The 16828-nt window shown below is 41.2% G+C and overlaps 1 protein-coding gene across 7 annotated transcripts in view; it reads right to left on the bottom strand.

The window, feature by feature from the left end:
* CAPS2 (calcyphosine 2) overlaps positions 1-16828 on the bottom strand; it is a 57091-nt gene that overhangs the window by 38064 nt on the left and 2199 nt on the right. For 5 of the 7 annotated variants that reach the window (XM_036301395.1, XM_036301401.1, XM_036301396.1 and 2 more), the window contains exons 3-8: positions 14362-14471; positions 7314-7363; positions 5271-5316; positions 5057-5182; positions 3028-3204; positions 105-227 (exon numbers count right to left, since the gene is read on the bottom strand). In XM_036301395.1, the coding sequence (XP_036157288.1) occupies positions 105-227; positions 3028-3204; positions 5057-5182; positions 5271-5316; positions 7314-7363; positions 14362-14442 (603 nt within the window). In that variant the 5' untranslated portion in view covers positions 14443-14471. The remainder of the gene's footprint in view (positions 1-104; positions 228-3027; positions 3205-5056; positions 5183-5270; positions 5317-7313; positions 7364-14361; positions 14472-16828) is intronic. The other 2 variants (XM_036301398.1, XM_036301402.1) reach the window with 2 other exon arrangements.

Genomic DNA, 16828 nt, shown 5'->3' with positions numbered 1-16828 from the left:
TTAATTGTTGAAATTATTTATTCAATGATAAGTCTGTAAAAACCTTGCAGGGCAAATTATCTCGCTGGTTTATCAAATAATAAGTAAACAGACTGGTAACTTACAGCATTAGATTTCCTTGTACTCTGCTGTGCATGGTAAGGGTTGTCTGCATAACGCTGCTGTAAGAGGGCTTTCCTATCCAGAGTTGTAAGGTCATCTGTGACGGCTTCTTCCCCTTGGGCATTCTATACATGAAAGCAATAAAGGAACTCACATACACATACTTTGAATATTTGTTTTTAAAAGAAGAAAGGGTTAAAGAACCAGTGAACATGTCAGTGATTATTTGTGGAGGGGTTAACAGTATAGGCTCTGAGGATCACACTGCCTATTCGAATCCAGCCCTTCCACTTTCTAGCTAGATGAACTCTCTGTGCCTTGGTTTACTCATGAAAATGGGAATTAACAGCAGTTACTACTTTACAAACACACACAGAAAAAGATGAAATGAGATGACACATGTTCCACACTTTAAAAAAGAAGTACCTGACATAAAGAAAGCATTACATAAAAGGTAGCAACTATTATAACTATTAGTGTCCATTTAAGTCTTTGTAAAGTTAATAAATGTAAGTATGCCCACTCCTTATAAAAATTAAATTTGGAGGTAAAGTACTAAAAGAAGGGGTGTATCCTTTAAGGAAAAAATCCTTTGGGGTCCTAAAGAGATAAACACTAACTATTTCTCTGAATATAAGATGTGCTATATTCCCTTAACAAGAACAAAAGTGTTCCAGTAGGATTGCAACTGGAAAAACTTAATAGATTTCAAGATCTTTCTTCATACTCTACTCTGTTGTCATGGCTGTGATTGCTACAGGAAATCTTACTATACATCTCTTTGTGACTCGTTGCCTGCCTCCCCTGCTATAACTTCCATGAGAGCAGGAATCTTGCCAGTCCTTTTCGTTGCAGTTCCCAGGTGACAGAAGAGGAACGCACAGAGTAAGCACTTGATGAATATTTATTCAATGAATGAATAATGAATCTTGTTCAAGTATTAACTATCAGGAATCAATGTATGAGGATATTTTATACCTTTATTTATTACTGCTAATATCTTTGTCAGATTTTCTTTCAGACATTCTACATTATGTTTAAGTTGAAAATTGAAAAGCATTTTGTTTTGTTTCAGCTTATTTTTAACCTTTACATAGGGGGAACCGTAGTATTTCCACTTGGTATCTTTTAACCTCTTCAAACCATATTTCCTTGTGGTCTTCCTCACCCTTTCAATTGTTCAAAACAAAAGCCTTAGCACCAATCTTCATCTTTCCTTTCTCTCAAGCCTACAAGAAATCCATTAGCAAGTTTTCTCAGCCCAATCTTCAAAATCTCTGCAGAATCTGGCTTCTCATCAGATGTGAAAAAATTGTGAAATTATCCTGCTTATTATAGACACTAGATTATTATACTTGTGTGCATTGTTTGGATCTGGGAATTTTGTCTTAAGATAAAGGACACCTAGTAACCCCATAACTTTTGCTGTTATGCTTTCAGCTAAACAGCATGTGATTTAGTTATTCTAGATAATTTATATGTGGATTAGAAAAATTAACTGATGTGCTACACATGCTTATAAATTAATTTTTTTTACCTATAGAAAAATACAACTAACCAAATATAACTATCAAACGTCCCTGAAAATACATTACTTTTATAGTAAGTTAACTGAATTAAGAATTGTATACAACTGTTCTCTTCTTTATGTCCAGTTGCATCACAAACTATTTCCAAACCTTTCTTTCCAAAATTCAAGATTGATCTCTCCTGTATGCTTCAGGAAAGCCACTAAATTCATTAAGTTTTACTCTTACTGAATTTCCACCTATTTAATCTATACTAATAAAAGGGTAACATGCTAATTAGACCAGATAGACCGGACATCTTCTGGACATCATTCCGGACATCCTTCTTGACAAAGCCGTAGTCCCAGGTGCCTGCAGCTGGCCTGGAGGAGATGCCCGTGATCACGGGAGCCTGCAGTTGGCCGGAGGAAGCCTCCTGCAGTCCCAGATGCCAGCAGCCGACCACAGGGAGGGAAGCCTGGGTCCTGGGTACTGTGGTCGGCCAGAGGGAGGGAAGCCCGGGTCCCAGATGCCTGTGGCCGGCCAGAGGAGGGAAGCCTGGGTCCTGGGTACTGTGGTCGGCCAGAGGGAGGGAAGCCCGGGTCCCAGATGCCTGTGGCTGGCCAGAGGAGGGAAGCCTGGGTACTGGGTGCAGAGGCCAAGGCAGAAGTGGTTAAGGGCAATCAGACAGGCAGGCAAGCACCTAGGGGAAATCATGCAGGCAGGCAGAGTGGTTAGGGGTGATCAGGCAGGCAGGTGAGCAGTTAGGGGTAATCAGGCAGGCAGGCAGAGGCATTTAAGGGCAATCAGGCAAGAAGGCAGGCAAGTGGTTAGGAGCCAGTGGTACCAGATTGCGAGAGGGATATCTTAGGGGTCTCGGATTGCAAGAGCGTGTAGGCCAGGCTGAGGGACCCCCTTCCCATGCACGAATTTCATGCACCGGGTCTCTAGTGTTAAATAAAAGCATAACAATTTTAGGAATTCATGATGTTAAAACACATTTCCCAAAATAAGACAGAAGACAATCATGGAGTAATGGTAGTTTTAGAAAAAAAGAGGGTCATTATAAAATCTGAAACCACTTTTCAACTTTAATATTTAGACTGGAAGACAGAATTCAAGGCAGCTACATCAAAAACAGCTATACTGTCTTATTTACAATCCATGGCAAGTGAAAAATTTCCAATTGAGAAAAGATGATGAGGTCATGTCATATGGCTAGACTCTTTTTACATCTGAAAATGATAGCAATAACCCTTTAGGATAATTGTGAAGAATAAACTAGTTAATCTGAGTAAAATACCAGGGAACACTTATTATGACTAACAGCAAGACATATCAGACAAGAAGATGTTTCTATAATATGTGTACTCTTTTTCAAAATTTCATTATAACTTTATAAAGCCTCATATATTACCTTGTTATCTATCTTGTTTCTTGGAGATGGTTGATATCTGATATTTGATTTTGTCTTTTCTGCATTTCTCTGACAATACTGTTTATATCCCTCTTTCATTTCAGTTTTGTATTGCTGATATTTTAGTTTATATTTGCTTGTTGGTGCTGGCAAATCTTCAGGTATAATATCCTGCTCCTAAGACAAAAAGAAAAAGTATGCTATCCACCAGAAAAAAGAAATCAAAATCATTATTAATTGCCTTACTAACATTAACATGTTTATCACTTACCTTAGCATTTATGTGTAAGAAACAGACAATTATATCTACGTCCTAAAAGAGGCGATAATTAAAACCTTTAGCTGTGCAGTATCACAGCAACCAGAGCAGACAGAACTGCTGAGATTGGGCACTGGCCTTTAATACCAGAAAGCCCATAGCTTGTTTCCCAGGGATAATCAGCCCTGGTACTAAGATAATTTGAGAGGACAATGAACAACTTTTCTTTCTTTTTAGGCCTTTTCTTCCTGCCCCAGAAAAACTCCACTGTCAATCATTTCTTCCAGAAGGGTCATAGGAATTACAAATCACTAATACTGAGATGGTTCCCATTTCCAGAATGTTAAGATGTTTATCTTCTGGTATTATTTGGGCGCCTGCCACACTTCCATGAGAGTGAGACATAACAGAGTGGATAAGAGAAACCTGAAACAAGTGTTAGGCAAACACTAGGGCATACTTAATGGACCAGAGAGGGACAGTCACTTTAAAAGCCAGCACAACCCTTGAAAATTATTGATAACTAGTAGCCCTGCACACAAATCTGTGCACCAATAGCCTTCTACAGGGCCCGGCCGCTCCGTGCCTGCTGCCCAGAGGCTCTCCATGGCCTAGAGGCCCATCTGCAGCAATGCAAGCATTCCACGCCCCAGCCTGGCCAGAGGCCCTTCTGTGGCTGGGAAATGCAAACAACTTCCCTCCCTGTTCTTAGGAACTCCAATAAAGGGCTTTCTTCCTCTTTCTCAGCTGGCTTTCACCCCTGTGCCTCCACCACCAGCCCCTCCTGTCACACTATCCTCCACCCCCTCCACCCTCTGGCCACCTGGACTTGACCTTGCCTGGGAATGAGGGGGCCACTCGACTCTCCTCAGCTCATTGGTTCCTTCTCTTCTTATGCAAGCATTCCGCACCCCGGCCTAGCCAGAGGCCCATCCATGGACCAGCTTGGAACACTTGCCTCGTCACCACAGTGACGAAGCAAGCATTCTGCCAGGCAGCTCATGCTGCCTGCTCTCAACAGTCCCCGCCTTGGGACTGGGAGACTCCAGCGGGGCTGAGAGGACTATGCGCTGCCATCTTTTGTCTATGGGCACTGCCATCTTTGTGATGGAGTGATGGTTAATTTGCATAATATCCTTTTATTAGATAGGATATCCAAGTCTAACCCAGAGGAGAAGGATGAGGCAAAGCTTCAGGCAAAACTATAACATGATACAGACTAGGGTACTATTGGTGCAATTTACCCAAAATAAGACTGATGGGAACATGAATAGAGACAGTTACATGAGAAAGACTAACAAAGACAGCAAGGCATGCCCTACTCACAGGATACTGGTCAGAATTTATGGTCATAACACAGAATACTGTGTGAAGTACAAATATGTCCCAAGGAGATACCTTGGAATTATTTATTCTCTAATACACTAGTAGCCTAAAGAATGAGTCAATTTCCAAGAAACAAATCTTATATTTTTAAATGAGCAAGATCTGATCTAATATTCTGCCATAATTTGAAATTCCTGATTTCCTATTAGGATAATCCTATGCTTTACCAATTTTATAAGGTACTTTAATAATAACATCCCTCTGTGAGAAAAAACATGAAGCACAGTAAAATTACTTCACCAACATTATTGTTTAGGATATTAATATGTTAAACCCTTAAACTGAACAAAACATAGGTTAAACATAATAAAATTTCTGGATTAAATACAGTGCTAAAATGCACACTATAATTCAGAATGTTGGTTATAAGAACTAAATACTAACCAGTTCATTTAGATGTTGCTGAGTATATGGTATTTGACATGGTGTGACCCCATCAAGAGCAGAAGATGGATTTGGTGGGTCAAAATGAATATGCGCTGTTCTAAATGGAATATATGAAAAATCATCCTAAAAAAAAATTAAGTGATACTTATTATCTGCTACATATAATATTGTGTTCAAATGTTTGATATATTAAATACTAAGTAAAAATTACCTCATCATCAGAGTCAACAAGGCTTCCCAAATCAAGGCGTGGGACCCTGAAAGAAAAAGAAAAATCTATGTAGCCCATAACTTTTAAAAAAGAGACTTTAATAGCTGCAAATCATATATGCTGCATCTTACATAAAATGGTGCACTGATGCCAACGGTTTACTTCCTAATGATTTTACTATCCTTCACTATTATTTGTATGCCAGAGGTTATTTATGTCTGTGTAGTAATATAATGGTAGACATTTCTTTCCAATTCTGTTTTCAATGATATTACTCTATAGCAGTGATGGCAAACCTTTTGAGCTCGGCGTGTCAGCATTTTGAAAAACCCTAACTTGACTCTGGTGCCGTGTCACATATAGAAATTTTTTGATATTTGCAGCCATAGTAAAACAAAGGTTTATATTTTTGATATTTATTTTATATATTTAAATGCCATTTAACAAACAAAAATCAACCCAAAAAATGAGTTCGCGTGTCACCTCTGACACGCGTGTCATAGGTTCGCCATCACTGCTCTATAGGTAGCCTGAAATCAAGCACAGTGGTATTATTTACACAGAAATTGGCAAAATAATAAGAATCAGGACTTGATTTTATTACTTTTGATTTCTGAGACTTTAAAAGTGGTGGAGAAAATAAATAATGCAGAAAAAACTTAAAAGTGTATCACGTCTTCACTGTCACATTGTGAATAACAACAAACAGAAATATTGTTGCAGTATTCAAAACTATCACCTGATTCAACCCAGCAATCACTCACGTCACCCTACAATAAATAAAAATATCAACCAACACTCATGTTGGAACTATACAGTCCATCAATTCCAACCATAGTTTGGCTACAGACAAAAGAATTCAGCAAAAAACAAAGATATCTTGCCCTTGCTGGAGTGGCTCAGTGGTTGGAGAATTGTCCCAAAGATCAAAGGGTTGTAGGTTCAATTCCCAGTCAAGGGTGTGTGCCTCCATTGCAGGCTCCATCCTCGGGGTAGATTCAGGAGGCAACCAATGGATGTGTTTCTCTCCCGGGTATGTTTTTCTCTCTCCCCCATCTCCCTCCTCCCCTCCACTCTAAAATTTAATAGAAAAAAAAATCTTCAACTGAGAATTTAAAAATAAAACAAAACAAAAATATATATTTCTGTGATAATCAATTGGCTATATCAATTGATTACAATCAATTTACAATAAAGGGCTTATAAGTTTTATCAGTATTTGTCAATTCCTTGCTACAAATCCTTTATGTCAGTAAAATGTATAATCAATTTAAAATATACTTAAGATTCTTTATAATTAACAATTAAAATTTATATTAATCTTATAGTACAGTTTCAGAAAACCAGTTGTTAAAAACATTTACCAACACACAATTGACTGTTGTTACATACTCAACATCTTGTATCTAATGTTTGCACCCAGCTCCATTCCCTGTCTAGATGAATATACAGGTACTATTATGTAGAACCACAAGAAATTTCTGATACTTGCCAATTTCATGTGACTCAGCCTCATAATTATTAAGTTTAATTTCTATTTTCCAGAATGCCCTGTAATCTAAAATACTTGAAAGGACATATATACTTCCAAATTTTAAAAGGGTAAAATATAAAGTATAAAACAAGTCAATGTATTCTAGTTCAAAATAAAATCATACTCCTCAAGATACAAGTACAGATAGAGTTCCCATCAAATTCATTTTGACTATCCTAGTTATAAAATGCAAAATTTTATATATTTCTTTAATAAATGCACTTAGCTAAATTTTCTAAATAAAACAATATTTAAACTTTTCCAGGAATACAGAAGAACAATATTAAATAAAGCAAAAACAAGAAAAGTATTATCCTTAATCCTATCATCCTATAGAAGAGCTATTTCAGTTAATTTTGACATAGTAATTTTAGGCCACCTACCTGCATATAAATTTTTCTGTGGTTTACAATCATAGCCATGTATATATAATTTTGCCTTATTTTTTGTCAGTATATTATAAATATTTGCTCATTAAACAGTTCAAATGTGAAAAAAATGTGACTTACACAGGAGGGCAAGGATTCTGTATGGCCCATGATTTGGCAGTCCATCCTTGCTTTAATTAAAAAAAAAAAATAGAATCAATGTGCATATACTTTTTATTTATACTTTAAAAGATAAGCAATGGATTAATGCAATAAGGTTAATTATAACTTTTCTCACTAAACTTTATATAAAAAATATTGATTAAGCCCTGTATTTGAGAACAGAGATAGATTGATAAGCAATATAGATAATTCCTACCTACGTGGTAATCCACCTGCTGCAGAGAACAACTATAATAATAAAAGCATAATATGCTAATTAGACCGGACATCCTTCCAGACGTCCTTCCGTCCTTCCAGACAAAGTCGGGGTTGCAAGGGAATCCTGGGTCCCAGGTGTCTGCTGGAGGCTGCAGGGAAGCCCACATCCCAGGTGCCGGGTGCCTACCAGCAGCCGGAGGGAAGGAAGCCTGGGTCCTGGGTGCCAGTGCTGGCAGCCAGGAGAAGGAAGGCCTACTCTTGCACAAATTTCATGCATTGGGACTCTAGTTCACTCATAAAAACAATAATGTGAAAAATAAGTGCTATGACAGAGAAGCTACACAGAGCATGTGTATCCAACCTAGTCTAGGGACTTGACAAAGTTTTTACAAAAACAAAAAAGTAATGTTTAAATGACTCTCTGAGGGATGTGTAGGAGAGTTGGCCAGATAGAGAGAGAAGGGAAAAAACTGCTCCAGCCAAGAGGAGCAACTTGTGCTGAAACCACCCACAGGCAGAAGTTGCAGTGGAAAGGGTTGAAATCCATAGAGTGAGAAGGCAATGTCCAGAGTTGTTACATTATAATACAAGTTAAGGAACTTGGACCCTGTCTGAAAGGTTATGGGGAAAATAGTAAGCAAAGAAGTGACAAATATATACATGTATATGTTTGTAAATGTTCAATCATATTGCCAAAAAAAGTGTACAAAGACCAGAAAAGTACAGTGAGCTTAGCCACAGTGATAAGAAATAAGTATGAGTCTTAGGGAAAGTTAAAGTTAATGAAAACAGAAAATAATTCACCCATTGTTGCTTATATCTTACTAGAGGCCCAGTGCACAAAAATTTGTGCACTCGGGGGGGAGAGGGGTCCCTCAGCCCGGGCTGTGCCCTCTCGCAGTCTGGGACCCCTTGGGAGATAACGACCTGCTGGCTTAGGCCTGCTCCCGGGTGGCAGAGGGCAGGCCCAATCCCTAGGTGCAGCCCCTGGTTGGGCTCAGAGCAGAGCCGATTGGGGAGTTGGGGCGCCGCCCCCTGTCATGCACAGAGCAGGGCGGATCGGGAGGTTGCGATGCCACCCTCAGTCACGCTCAGGGTAGGGCCGATTGGGGGATTTGGGCACCGCCCCCTGTCACACTCAAGGCAGGGTCGATGGGGAGGTTGTGGCGCCACCCCGTCATGCATAGAGCAGGGCCAATCAGGGGGTTGGGGCGCTGCCCTCTATCACCCACAGAGCAGGGCCGATCAGGGGGTTGGGGTGCCTTCCCCTGTCACGAACAGAGCAGGGCAGATAGGGAGGTTGTGACCCCACCCCCTGTCACACACAGAGCCGCAGGGCGATCAGGGGGTTTGGGCGCTGCCCCCTGTCACACTGATCCTGGTGCCAGGAGGCCTCTCAGCTCCGCTGATCCCAGTGCTGGGAGGCATATTACCCTTTTACTATATAGAATAGAGGCCTGGTGTACGGGTGGGGGCCGGCTGGTTTGCCCTAAAGGGTGTCCTGGATCAGGGTAGGGTTCCCCACTGGGGTTCCTGGCCAGCCTAGATGAGGGGATGATGGCTGTTTGCAGCTGGTCACACACCCTTCAGGGTGGGGGTCCCCACTGGGGTGCCTGCCCAGTCTGGGTGAGGGGCTGAGGGCTGTTTTCAGGCTGGGACTGAAGCTCCCAATTGCTCCTTTTTTTCTTTTTTTTAATTTTTATTCTGGGCCAGCTTTAGCTCTGAGGCTCCAGCTCTTAGGCCTCCGCTCCTGAAAGCAGGTATCTGGTTTGTTTCGGGTTCTTGAAACTCTGTATCAACTCCAGCTCTGAGATCCCAGCCAGCTGAAAGCTAGTTTCTGGGCATCTATATTTGTTACAATGTTTCAAACTGCAGGCTCAGGGGCCTGCAGCAGCCGGCGGGGAACGTTGGAGTCCTCCGTCATTGAAGCAAGCAAGCCTCATGTTAGTTTCAAGCTGCCTGGCTGCTGCTGCCATCTTGGCTGGCAGTTAATTTGCATATTGCCCTGATTAGCCAATGGGAAGGGTAGCAGTTGTACACCAATTACCATGTTTCTCTTTTATTAGTGTAGATTCTGAAATGTTACATAACTGGTCATTTTTTTATTCTGATAGCAAGTTAGAGATTATATATAAGATTATATACCATAAGAGTAAGAGAAAACAAATCTGGCTCTGTATCAGCTTCAAAATGATATTCTTTCAATAATATCTTAACAAATAGCAAAATGTAGAAACATAAAATCACAAGATTATTTAAATAGAAGTATATATTTAATATAATGAAACAAAAATAAATATATAATACTAGAGGCCTGGTGCACAAAAATTTGTGTACTTGAGGGGGAGTTCCCTCAGCCCAGCCTGTGCCCTCACGCAGTCTGGGACCCCTCGGGGATGTCCACCTGCTGGCTTAGGCCCACTCCCTGGGAGATCGGGCCTAAGCTAGCAGTCAGATATCCCTCTGGCAGCCCAGGAGCCCTCCGGGGATGTCCACTTGCCAGTGGGAAGCAGGCCTAAGCTGCAGTTGGACATCCTTAGTGCTGCTGAGGAGGCGGGAGAGGCTCCCGCCACCACCACTGTACTGGCAGCCATCAGCCTGGCTTGTGGCTGAACAGAGCTCCCCCGGTGGGGGCACACTGACCACCAGGGGACAGCTCCTGCATTGAGCGTCTGTCCCCTGGTGGTCAGTGTGTGTCATAGTGACCAGTCATTCCCAGTTGTTCTGCTGTTAGGGTCAATTTGCATATTACCCTTTTATTATATAGGATAGAGGCCTGGTGCATGGGTGGGGGCCAGCTGGTTAGCTCTGAAGTGTGTCCCGGATCAGGGTGGGAGTCCCACTGGGTGCCTGGCCAGCCTGGGTGAAGGGCTGAGGGCCATTTTCAGCCCTTCACCCAGGTCACACCCTCTTTAGGGAGGGAGGTCCTGCTGGGGTGCCTGGTCAGTCTGGGTGAGGGGCTGATGTCTGTTTGTAGGCTGGCTATGGCCCCCAGCTACCCAAGCTCCCAGTGGAGGCTGGCTGGAAGCAGGTTTCTGGAATTTATTTATCTTCTATAATTGAAACTTTGTTGCCTTGAGTGGAGGCCACAGCTGGGCCAGGGCAGGCAGGAAGCTTGGCTTCCTCTATCGCCAGGGCAACCAAGCCTCCTGTTTGCTCCAGGTCCGTAGCTGCCAGTCGCCATCTTGGTTGGGTTAATTTGCATATAGTCGCTCTCATTGGCTGGTGGGCAGGGCTTGGGGCGCAGCGGAAGTGCGGTCAATTTGCATGTTTCTCTTTTATTAGATTATACTAGTGGCCCGGTGCACGAAATTCGTGCACATTGAAAGGGAATTAATTAGAGGAAATATTTTAATGTTGCTATTTGCCCTTTCTCTATAATAAAAGTGTGAGAGATAAAAGGAAATGAGTACAATGTATATGAAAATAATACATAATTTTATTAATAAATAAACAATAATAAAATGATATAACAAAAATCTCATGATGTAAAAACAACACTGATGCAAATAATGACTGATAAAGTGATTAAACTTATTCTAATATCTCCCTGTATACCACATTAAGGGCTGGTTGGGGGCATGACTGGTGACTGACAGGCAGCGGTCGCCCCAGCAGGGCCGGATCTCCCGCGGGAGATCCAGGCTGGAGGGGCGAATGCTGTGAGAGATCCGGTTTGGCGGGCGACTGTTGCGGGAGATCCAGGCTGGCGGGGAGACTGCTGGCGGTCGCAGTCGCCCCGCCAGCCCGGATAACCAGGCGGGAGGGCTGGTTGGGGGGGTGACTGATGGCTGACGGGCAGCAGTCGCCCGCCAGTGCCGGATCTCCCGTCAGGAGGCGTGACTGATGGCTGACGGGCAGCAGTCGCCCTGCCAGCCCGGATCTCCCGGCGGGAGGGCTGGTTGGGGGCGTGACAGCTGGCAGACAGCCAGGGTCACGCCCGCCAGCCCTGGGTCGGGTCGCACAGGGGTCGCCCACCATCCAGGTCACAGATAGCAGGCCCGGATGGCGGCGGGGCAGGCAGAATGGCGCTGCTGTCCCATCCTGCCTGCAGTATGCAAATTAGCCGCCATCTTTGTTGGTGGTTAACCGCCATCTTGGCTGGCAGTTAATCTGCATATCACCCTGATTAGCCAATGGGAAGGGTGGCAGAGTGACACTAATTACCATGTTTCTCTTTATTAGATAGGATATTAATTAATTGCATTTAATTTACCTTATTATAGTAATACAATTTAAAATATATATATCAGGCTAAAATAGCAGCACATTTTCATCACACATCAAAGATTTTCTTTATCGTGTTTGGGAGACATTGTGACATCATGTAACGGTAGTGTGAACATCTAAATAGAATATACGAGTAGCTGTGGTTGTCATAGTCATGATCATCATAACTATTATTCTCAGAAAGTGCTTTAATGGACTTACAGTCTTCTGAAGTCATAGGCATAAATGTTTTTTAAATAGCAGTTATCTTTCTTTTGTGCTAGCCAATTTGGTACCAGCCAATCCAGAATAACAATAAATTATAGCTCATAAAACCCCAGGGCCAAGAGTCAGCAAACTATGGCCCAGCTTTGTTTTTGTAAATAAAGTTTTATGGGAACACAGGCCTGCTCATTTATTTATAAACTAGAGGCCCAGTGCATGAAATTCTGCATGGGGGTTGGGGGGGTTGGGGTGGGGATGGTGTCCCTCAGCCTGGCCTGTACCCTCTTGCAATCTGGGACCACTGGCTCCTAACCGCTTGCCTGCCTACCTGCCTGATCACCCCTAACCACTCTGCCTACCTGATTGCTCCTAACCCTTCTGCCTACCTGATCACCCCTAACTGCTCTGTTTGCCTGATTGACCCTAACCCCTATGCCTGCCTGATCATCCCTAACTGCTCACCTGCCTGCCTGATCGCCCCTCAGTGAGAGAGAATCATTGATTGGCTGCCTCCTGCATGCCTCACCCTAGGGATTGAGCCTGCAACCTGGGCATATACCCTGATCAGGAATCAAACCGTGACCTCCATAGGTTGATGCTCAACCACGGAGCCAGGCAATTATTATTTCTCACTTCTAATTCTACCTTTAGAGCACTCCAGAAATGGTAGCTGATAAATAAAATGGTAATACTTCACTGATAAACTCTGAGAAACAATAACCTGGATACCCGAGGTTATTTTTTCTTTTCTGGAGGATCTAGAGTTCTAAGATAAACATGTACTTGCCCCCTACATCCAACACCAGAGCTGGGCCTTTCTAATAGAGAGATAAGACATTAAGATTAAAGGAAGCTATTACTTGAGGAGAAAGAATGTGATTTTAGAAATCTTTTTTTTTTTTTAAGAACTTAAACCATGAGCTTTTCCTAGAAATTTGGAAAACAGTTTGTAATATGATACGTTAATCATAATATGAAAGACTATAAAACTGTACTTGATATTTTGACTAATAAGAAGGGCTGATTTGATTAAAATTATCAAATACTTCAGATTTAACCCAATATTGTGAACCATTAGAATCCCAAAGCACCAACTTGATATAGAGGAGATGGCTGAAGACAGTAGAGAACTCAGATCTTGAAGTCAGAACTGGAGATCAAAATTCTGACAAGTCACTTGTTTCTGTGAGCCTCACTTCTTTCATTTTTATTTTTTTAACTAGAGGCCCGGTGCACGACATTTGTGCACTGGGGGGGGGGGGCACCTCAGCCTGGCCTGCACCCTCTCGCAGTCCAGGATCCGTCGGGGGATGTCTGCCTGCCAGTTAGGCCCATCACCCGCAGGCGGACATCCCCCTGCCCTCAGCCTATTCTCTATATGTTTGTCAGTTCACCTTGTTCATTAGATCCCACATGTGAGTGAAATTATATGGTACTTGTTTTCCTCTGACTGACTTATTTCATCTAGCATAATGTTCTCCAGGTCCATCCATGAGTTCTTCCATATTTAAAAGCAGGTAAAAATACAATGTATCACCGAAACCGATTTGGCTCAGTGGATAGAGCGTCAGCCTGCGGACTGAAGGGTCCCAGGTTCGATTCCAGTCAAGGGCATGTACCTTGGTTGCGGGCACATCCCCAGTGGGAGGTGTGCAGGAGGCAGCTGATCGATGTTTCTCTCTCATCGATGTTTCTAACTCTCTATCTCTCTCCATTCCTCTCTGTAAAAAATCAATAAATTATATTTTTTTAAAAATACAACGTACCTCAATGGTTTATTGTAAGAATCAAGTGATGCAAGCTATCAAAACATTTATCAAGGTCACTGACAAGCAGTAGGCATTCAATATTTGGAATAAGAACAGCAAGAAAATACACGTAACTTTTATGTGTTTTTAAACTAAACTTTATGTATACCCAATTAGGTAATGGGTACAGGAAAAATGTAGCTTTAAACTTATACTTACTTAAGGATATGCACAACAGTGATATTATGAAAGTTGAAAAGAACAGAACTCCTAATAACAGAAGCCCAGATTCTCTTCTTCCCAGCTAACACAAAATGTATACATAGATATCTTATTCTTCTTACTCTTATTCTTATTTTTATATTTTAGTTACACATACACAGATAATTTTTAAAATAACAAAAAGAAAATAGTAATTAAGCTTAATATTTTAAAATAAAACTAAATTCACAGTGATCAATTTTCAAGTAATGATTATCTTCAAGTTTAGTGGTTCAATTCCTCTAATCAGGGAAATATTGATCCTAAATATTTATGAGTATGAGCAGTCATAATTTCTCAAGAAAGGAGTCAGAAAATTATTTAACAGCTCATTCTACAAGAGGGAAATTATATAGCACACGTACTTGTAGTGGCTTCCTTCTTCCAGAGAATGACTGAGTTTGACGCCTAGGAGAAGCAGCAACTCCTTTAACCTCCAAATCCATTCAAGTTCATGTACTGATTGTGTAATACACTTTGGAAAACATAAAATATATAAAAGTATAATTCTTGCTCAAATTTTAAATAAATCTTACAAATTACATAATAATAATATATGGAAAAAATCATGTGGTCAATCACTTTTCCTTCTTTCACCAAAATTAACTATTTGTGGAGCAACTCCATTATGTGAGGCAACATTTATGGGGTCAATACTAGTCTGAATAATAACCCTGCCCCGCCACCCCCCCAAAGATGTCCAAATCCTAATCATCAGACCCTGTGAATATGTTACCTTACTTGACAAAAAGGACTTTTCAGATGTGATTAAGGATTTTGAGATGTGGAGATTACCCTGGTTTAACTGGTGGGTGCAATATAATCACAGGGTCCTTATAAAAGGGAGACAGTGAGAAAGAGAAGATGTAAGGATGGAAGCACAGGTCATAGAGGAGCAAAGTGCTTGCAGCTGGCTTTGAAAATGGAGGAAGAGGTCACAGGCAGCCTCCAGGAGGCAGAAGAGACAAGAACTGGATTCCCCCTCAGAGCCTCCAGAAGAACACAGCCCTGCTGACACCTTGACTTCAGTCCTGCAGAGTTCACTTTGTGCCTCTGACCACCAGAACTGCAAAATATCGGGTTTATATTGCCTGAAATCACCATGTTTGTGGTTACCTTTTAGAGCAGCAATAGGAAACTAATGCAGGTACCTATTCTCTACCACAAAGTGTTTTATTTTCTTTACTCTTTTCCCAAACTTTTCTTGAGTGTTAGCTTTGCCTGAGGAGACTGCTGAAAATGTTTTGTAGCAAGCAGTATTATTTATCTAATACAAAGAATAAAATGGAGTGAATGATTCAACTGGTAATTCTGAGGTGATAGGCAAAAATGCTAGCAAAAGAATGTGAAAATAATCAGCTTGCAAACATGTACAAAATAAAAAACATATGAATATCTCAGTCATCCAGATTCTGAATATTTACCCTTATATTACCAAGTATACATTTTTGTTTACTTATTCATTCATACCTCCTTTTTCTATTAAACTTGGATTTATTTTAATAGCAAAATATTTTTGTTTCGTTTTTAAAGAAAGATAGTATGGCATAGTTCTTTTTTTAATTTCTTTATTGGTTAAGATATTACATGTGCGTCCTTATCCTCCTATTACCCCCCAACCCCCACAGTCATGGCCTCACCTCCTGTTGTCTGTTGTCCACTGGTTAGGCTTATATGCATGCATACAAGTCCTTTGGTTGATTTCTCCCCCTTACTCCCACCCTCCCCATAGTTCTTGAAGTCAAACTGGCTGATATTCAAATCCTCATTTTTTACACTTTCCCATAACGTAAGCTTGGGTAAGAACTTAAATTTTCTGAGCCAACATTTCTTACATGTAAAATGAGCTTAATATTAGCACCGTTCTGTTTCTCTTGTATCACGTGGAACACCATTAACATCAATACATGGTAGCCACCATCATTACTAAAATAGTTTCATTTCATGTCCCGTGAAATCCTCTTACCTGAAAGATATACCAATTCTTTAATAAAGTGTCTATACGATTCCCTTCACACCATTGTCATAGCCCCCTCCTCTAAAAACCCTATGTCCTAAGCATGGAATTCTACTGGTAGAGTGGAGTCAGGAAGACTTAACAATAGTAGACATATTCTGAAAACATAAATCATTTGATTTAAAAATAGTCCTATAGTACTAGCGGCCAGCTTGCTTTTCACAGATCAATTTTGCAAAGACGAGCTTTTTAAAGTTGTTATTAGTTTGGGGGGAGGAGGGAGGTTGTTGTTTGCTTGTCATCACATCACAAGCAGCTGTGGGTCTTTGCCATGCTGATTAGTGGACAACAAACACAAGTTGAGACAAGGGTGTTGAACAATCAGCCAGGTGACTTTTCACCACACATCAGCCACACAACTATTTATATCTCAGTCGCTACTACAGCCACTTCAAATAACTATAGGTCACTTAAAATAACTATAATTCATGTGCCAATATTAAAAACAACAATATTCACACCCTCAAATTTCCAGGTTCCCCTCAGTGGCTTGTCTTCTCTGAAACTGAGGGAACTCATGAGAAGTTACCGCTAGATTGCCATGAGACTTACCATATTATCCTTAGTGCTGCCAACATGAATCAGATCACCTCCCACTTTTCTCATTTTTGAAAGGAGAAAATTTTATTTCCAATTCTAATCATCATCATGTCTCTCTTGGTTAGTGATACTAGTGGCTATACTGTTGCTTACACCAAATCAGAACATAACAGAAAGCAAAGAGTAAGTCCAGCACATAATCAAAGAGAGAGGAATGAGATTTGGAAATAGTATTTTCAGCTCCATGCAGGCAGGGACCCAGTAAATCTGTCTTG

This window comes from Myotis myotis, unplaced genomic scaffold (genome assembly GCF_014108235.1).
Source record: "Myotis myotis isolate mMyoMyo1 unplaced genomic scaffold, mMyoMyo1.p scaffold_m19_p_3, whole genome shotgun sequence".
NCBI lineage: Eukaryota > Metazoa > Chordata > Mammalia > Chiroptera > Vespertilionidae > Myotis > Myotis myotis.
The sequence above is the reverse complement of the archived record's forward strand: the minus strand, read 5'-3'. Positions and strand labels throughout refer to the sequence as shown.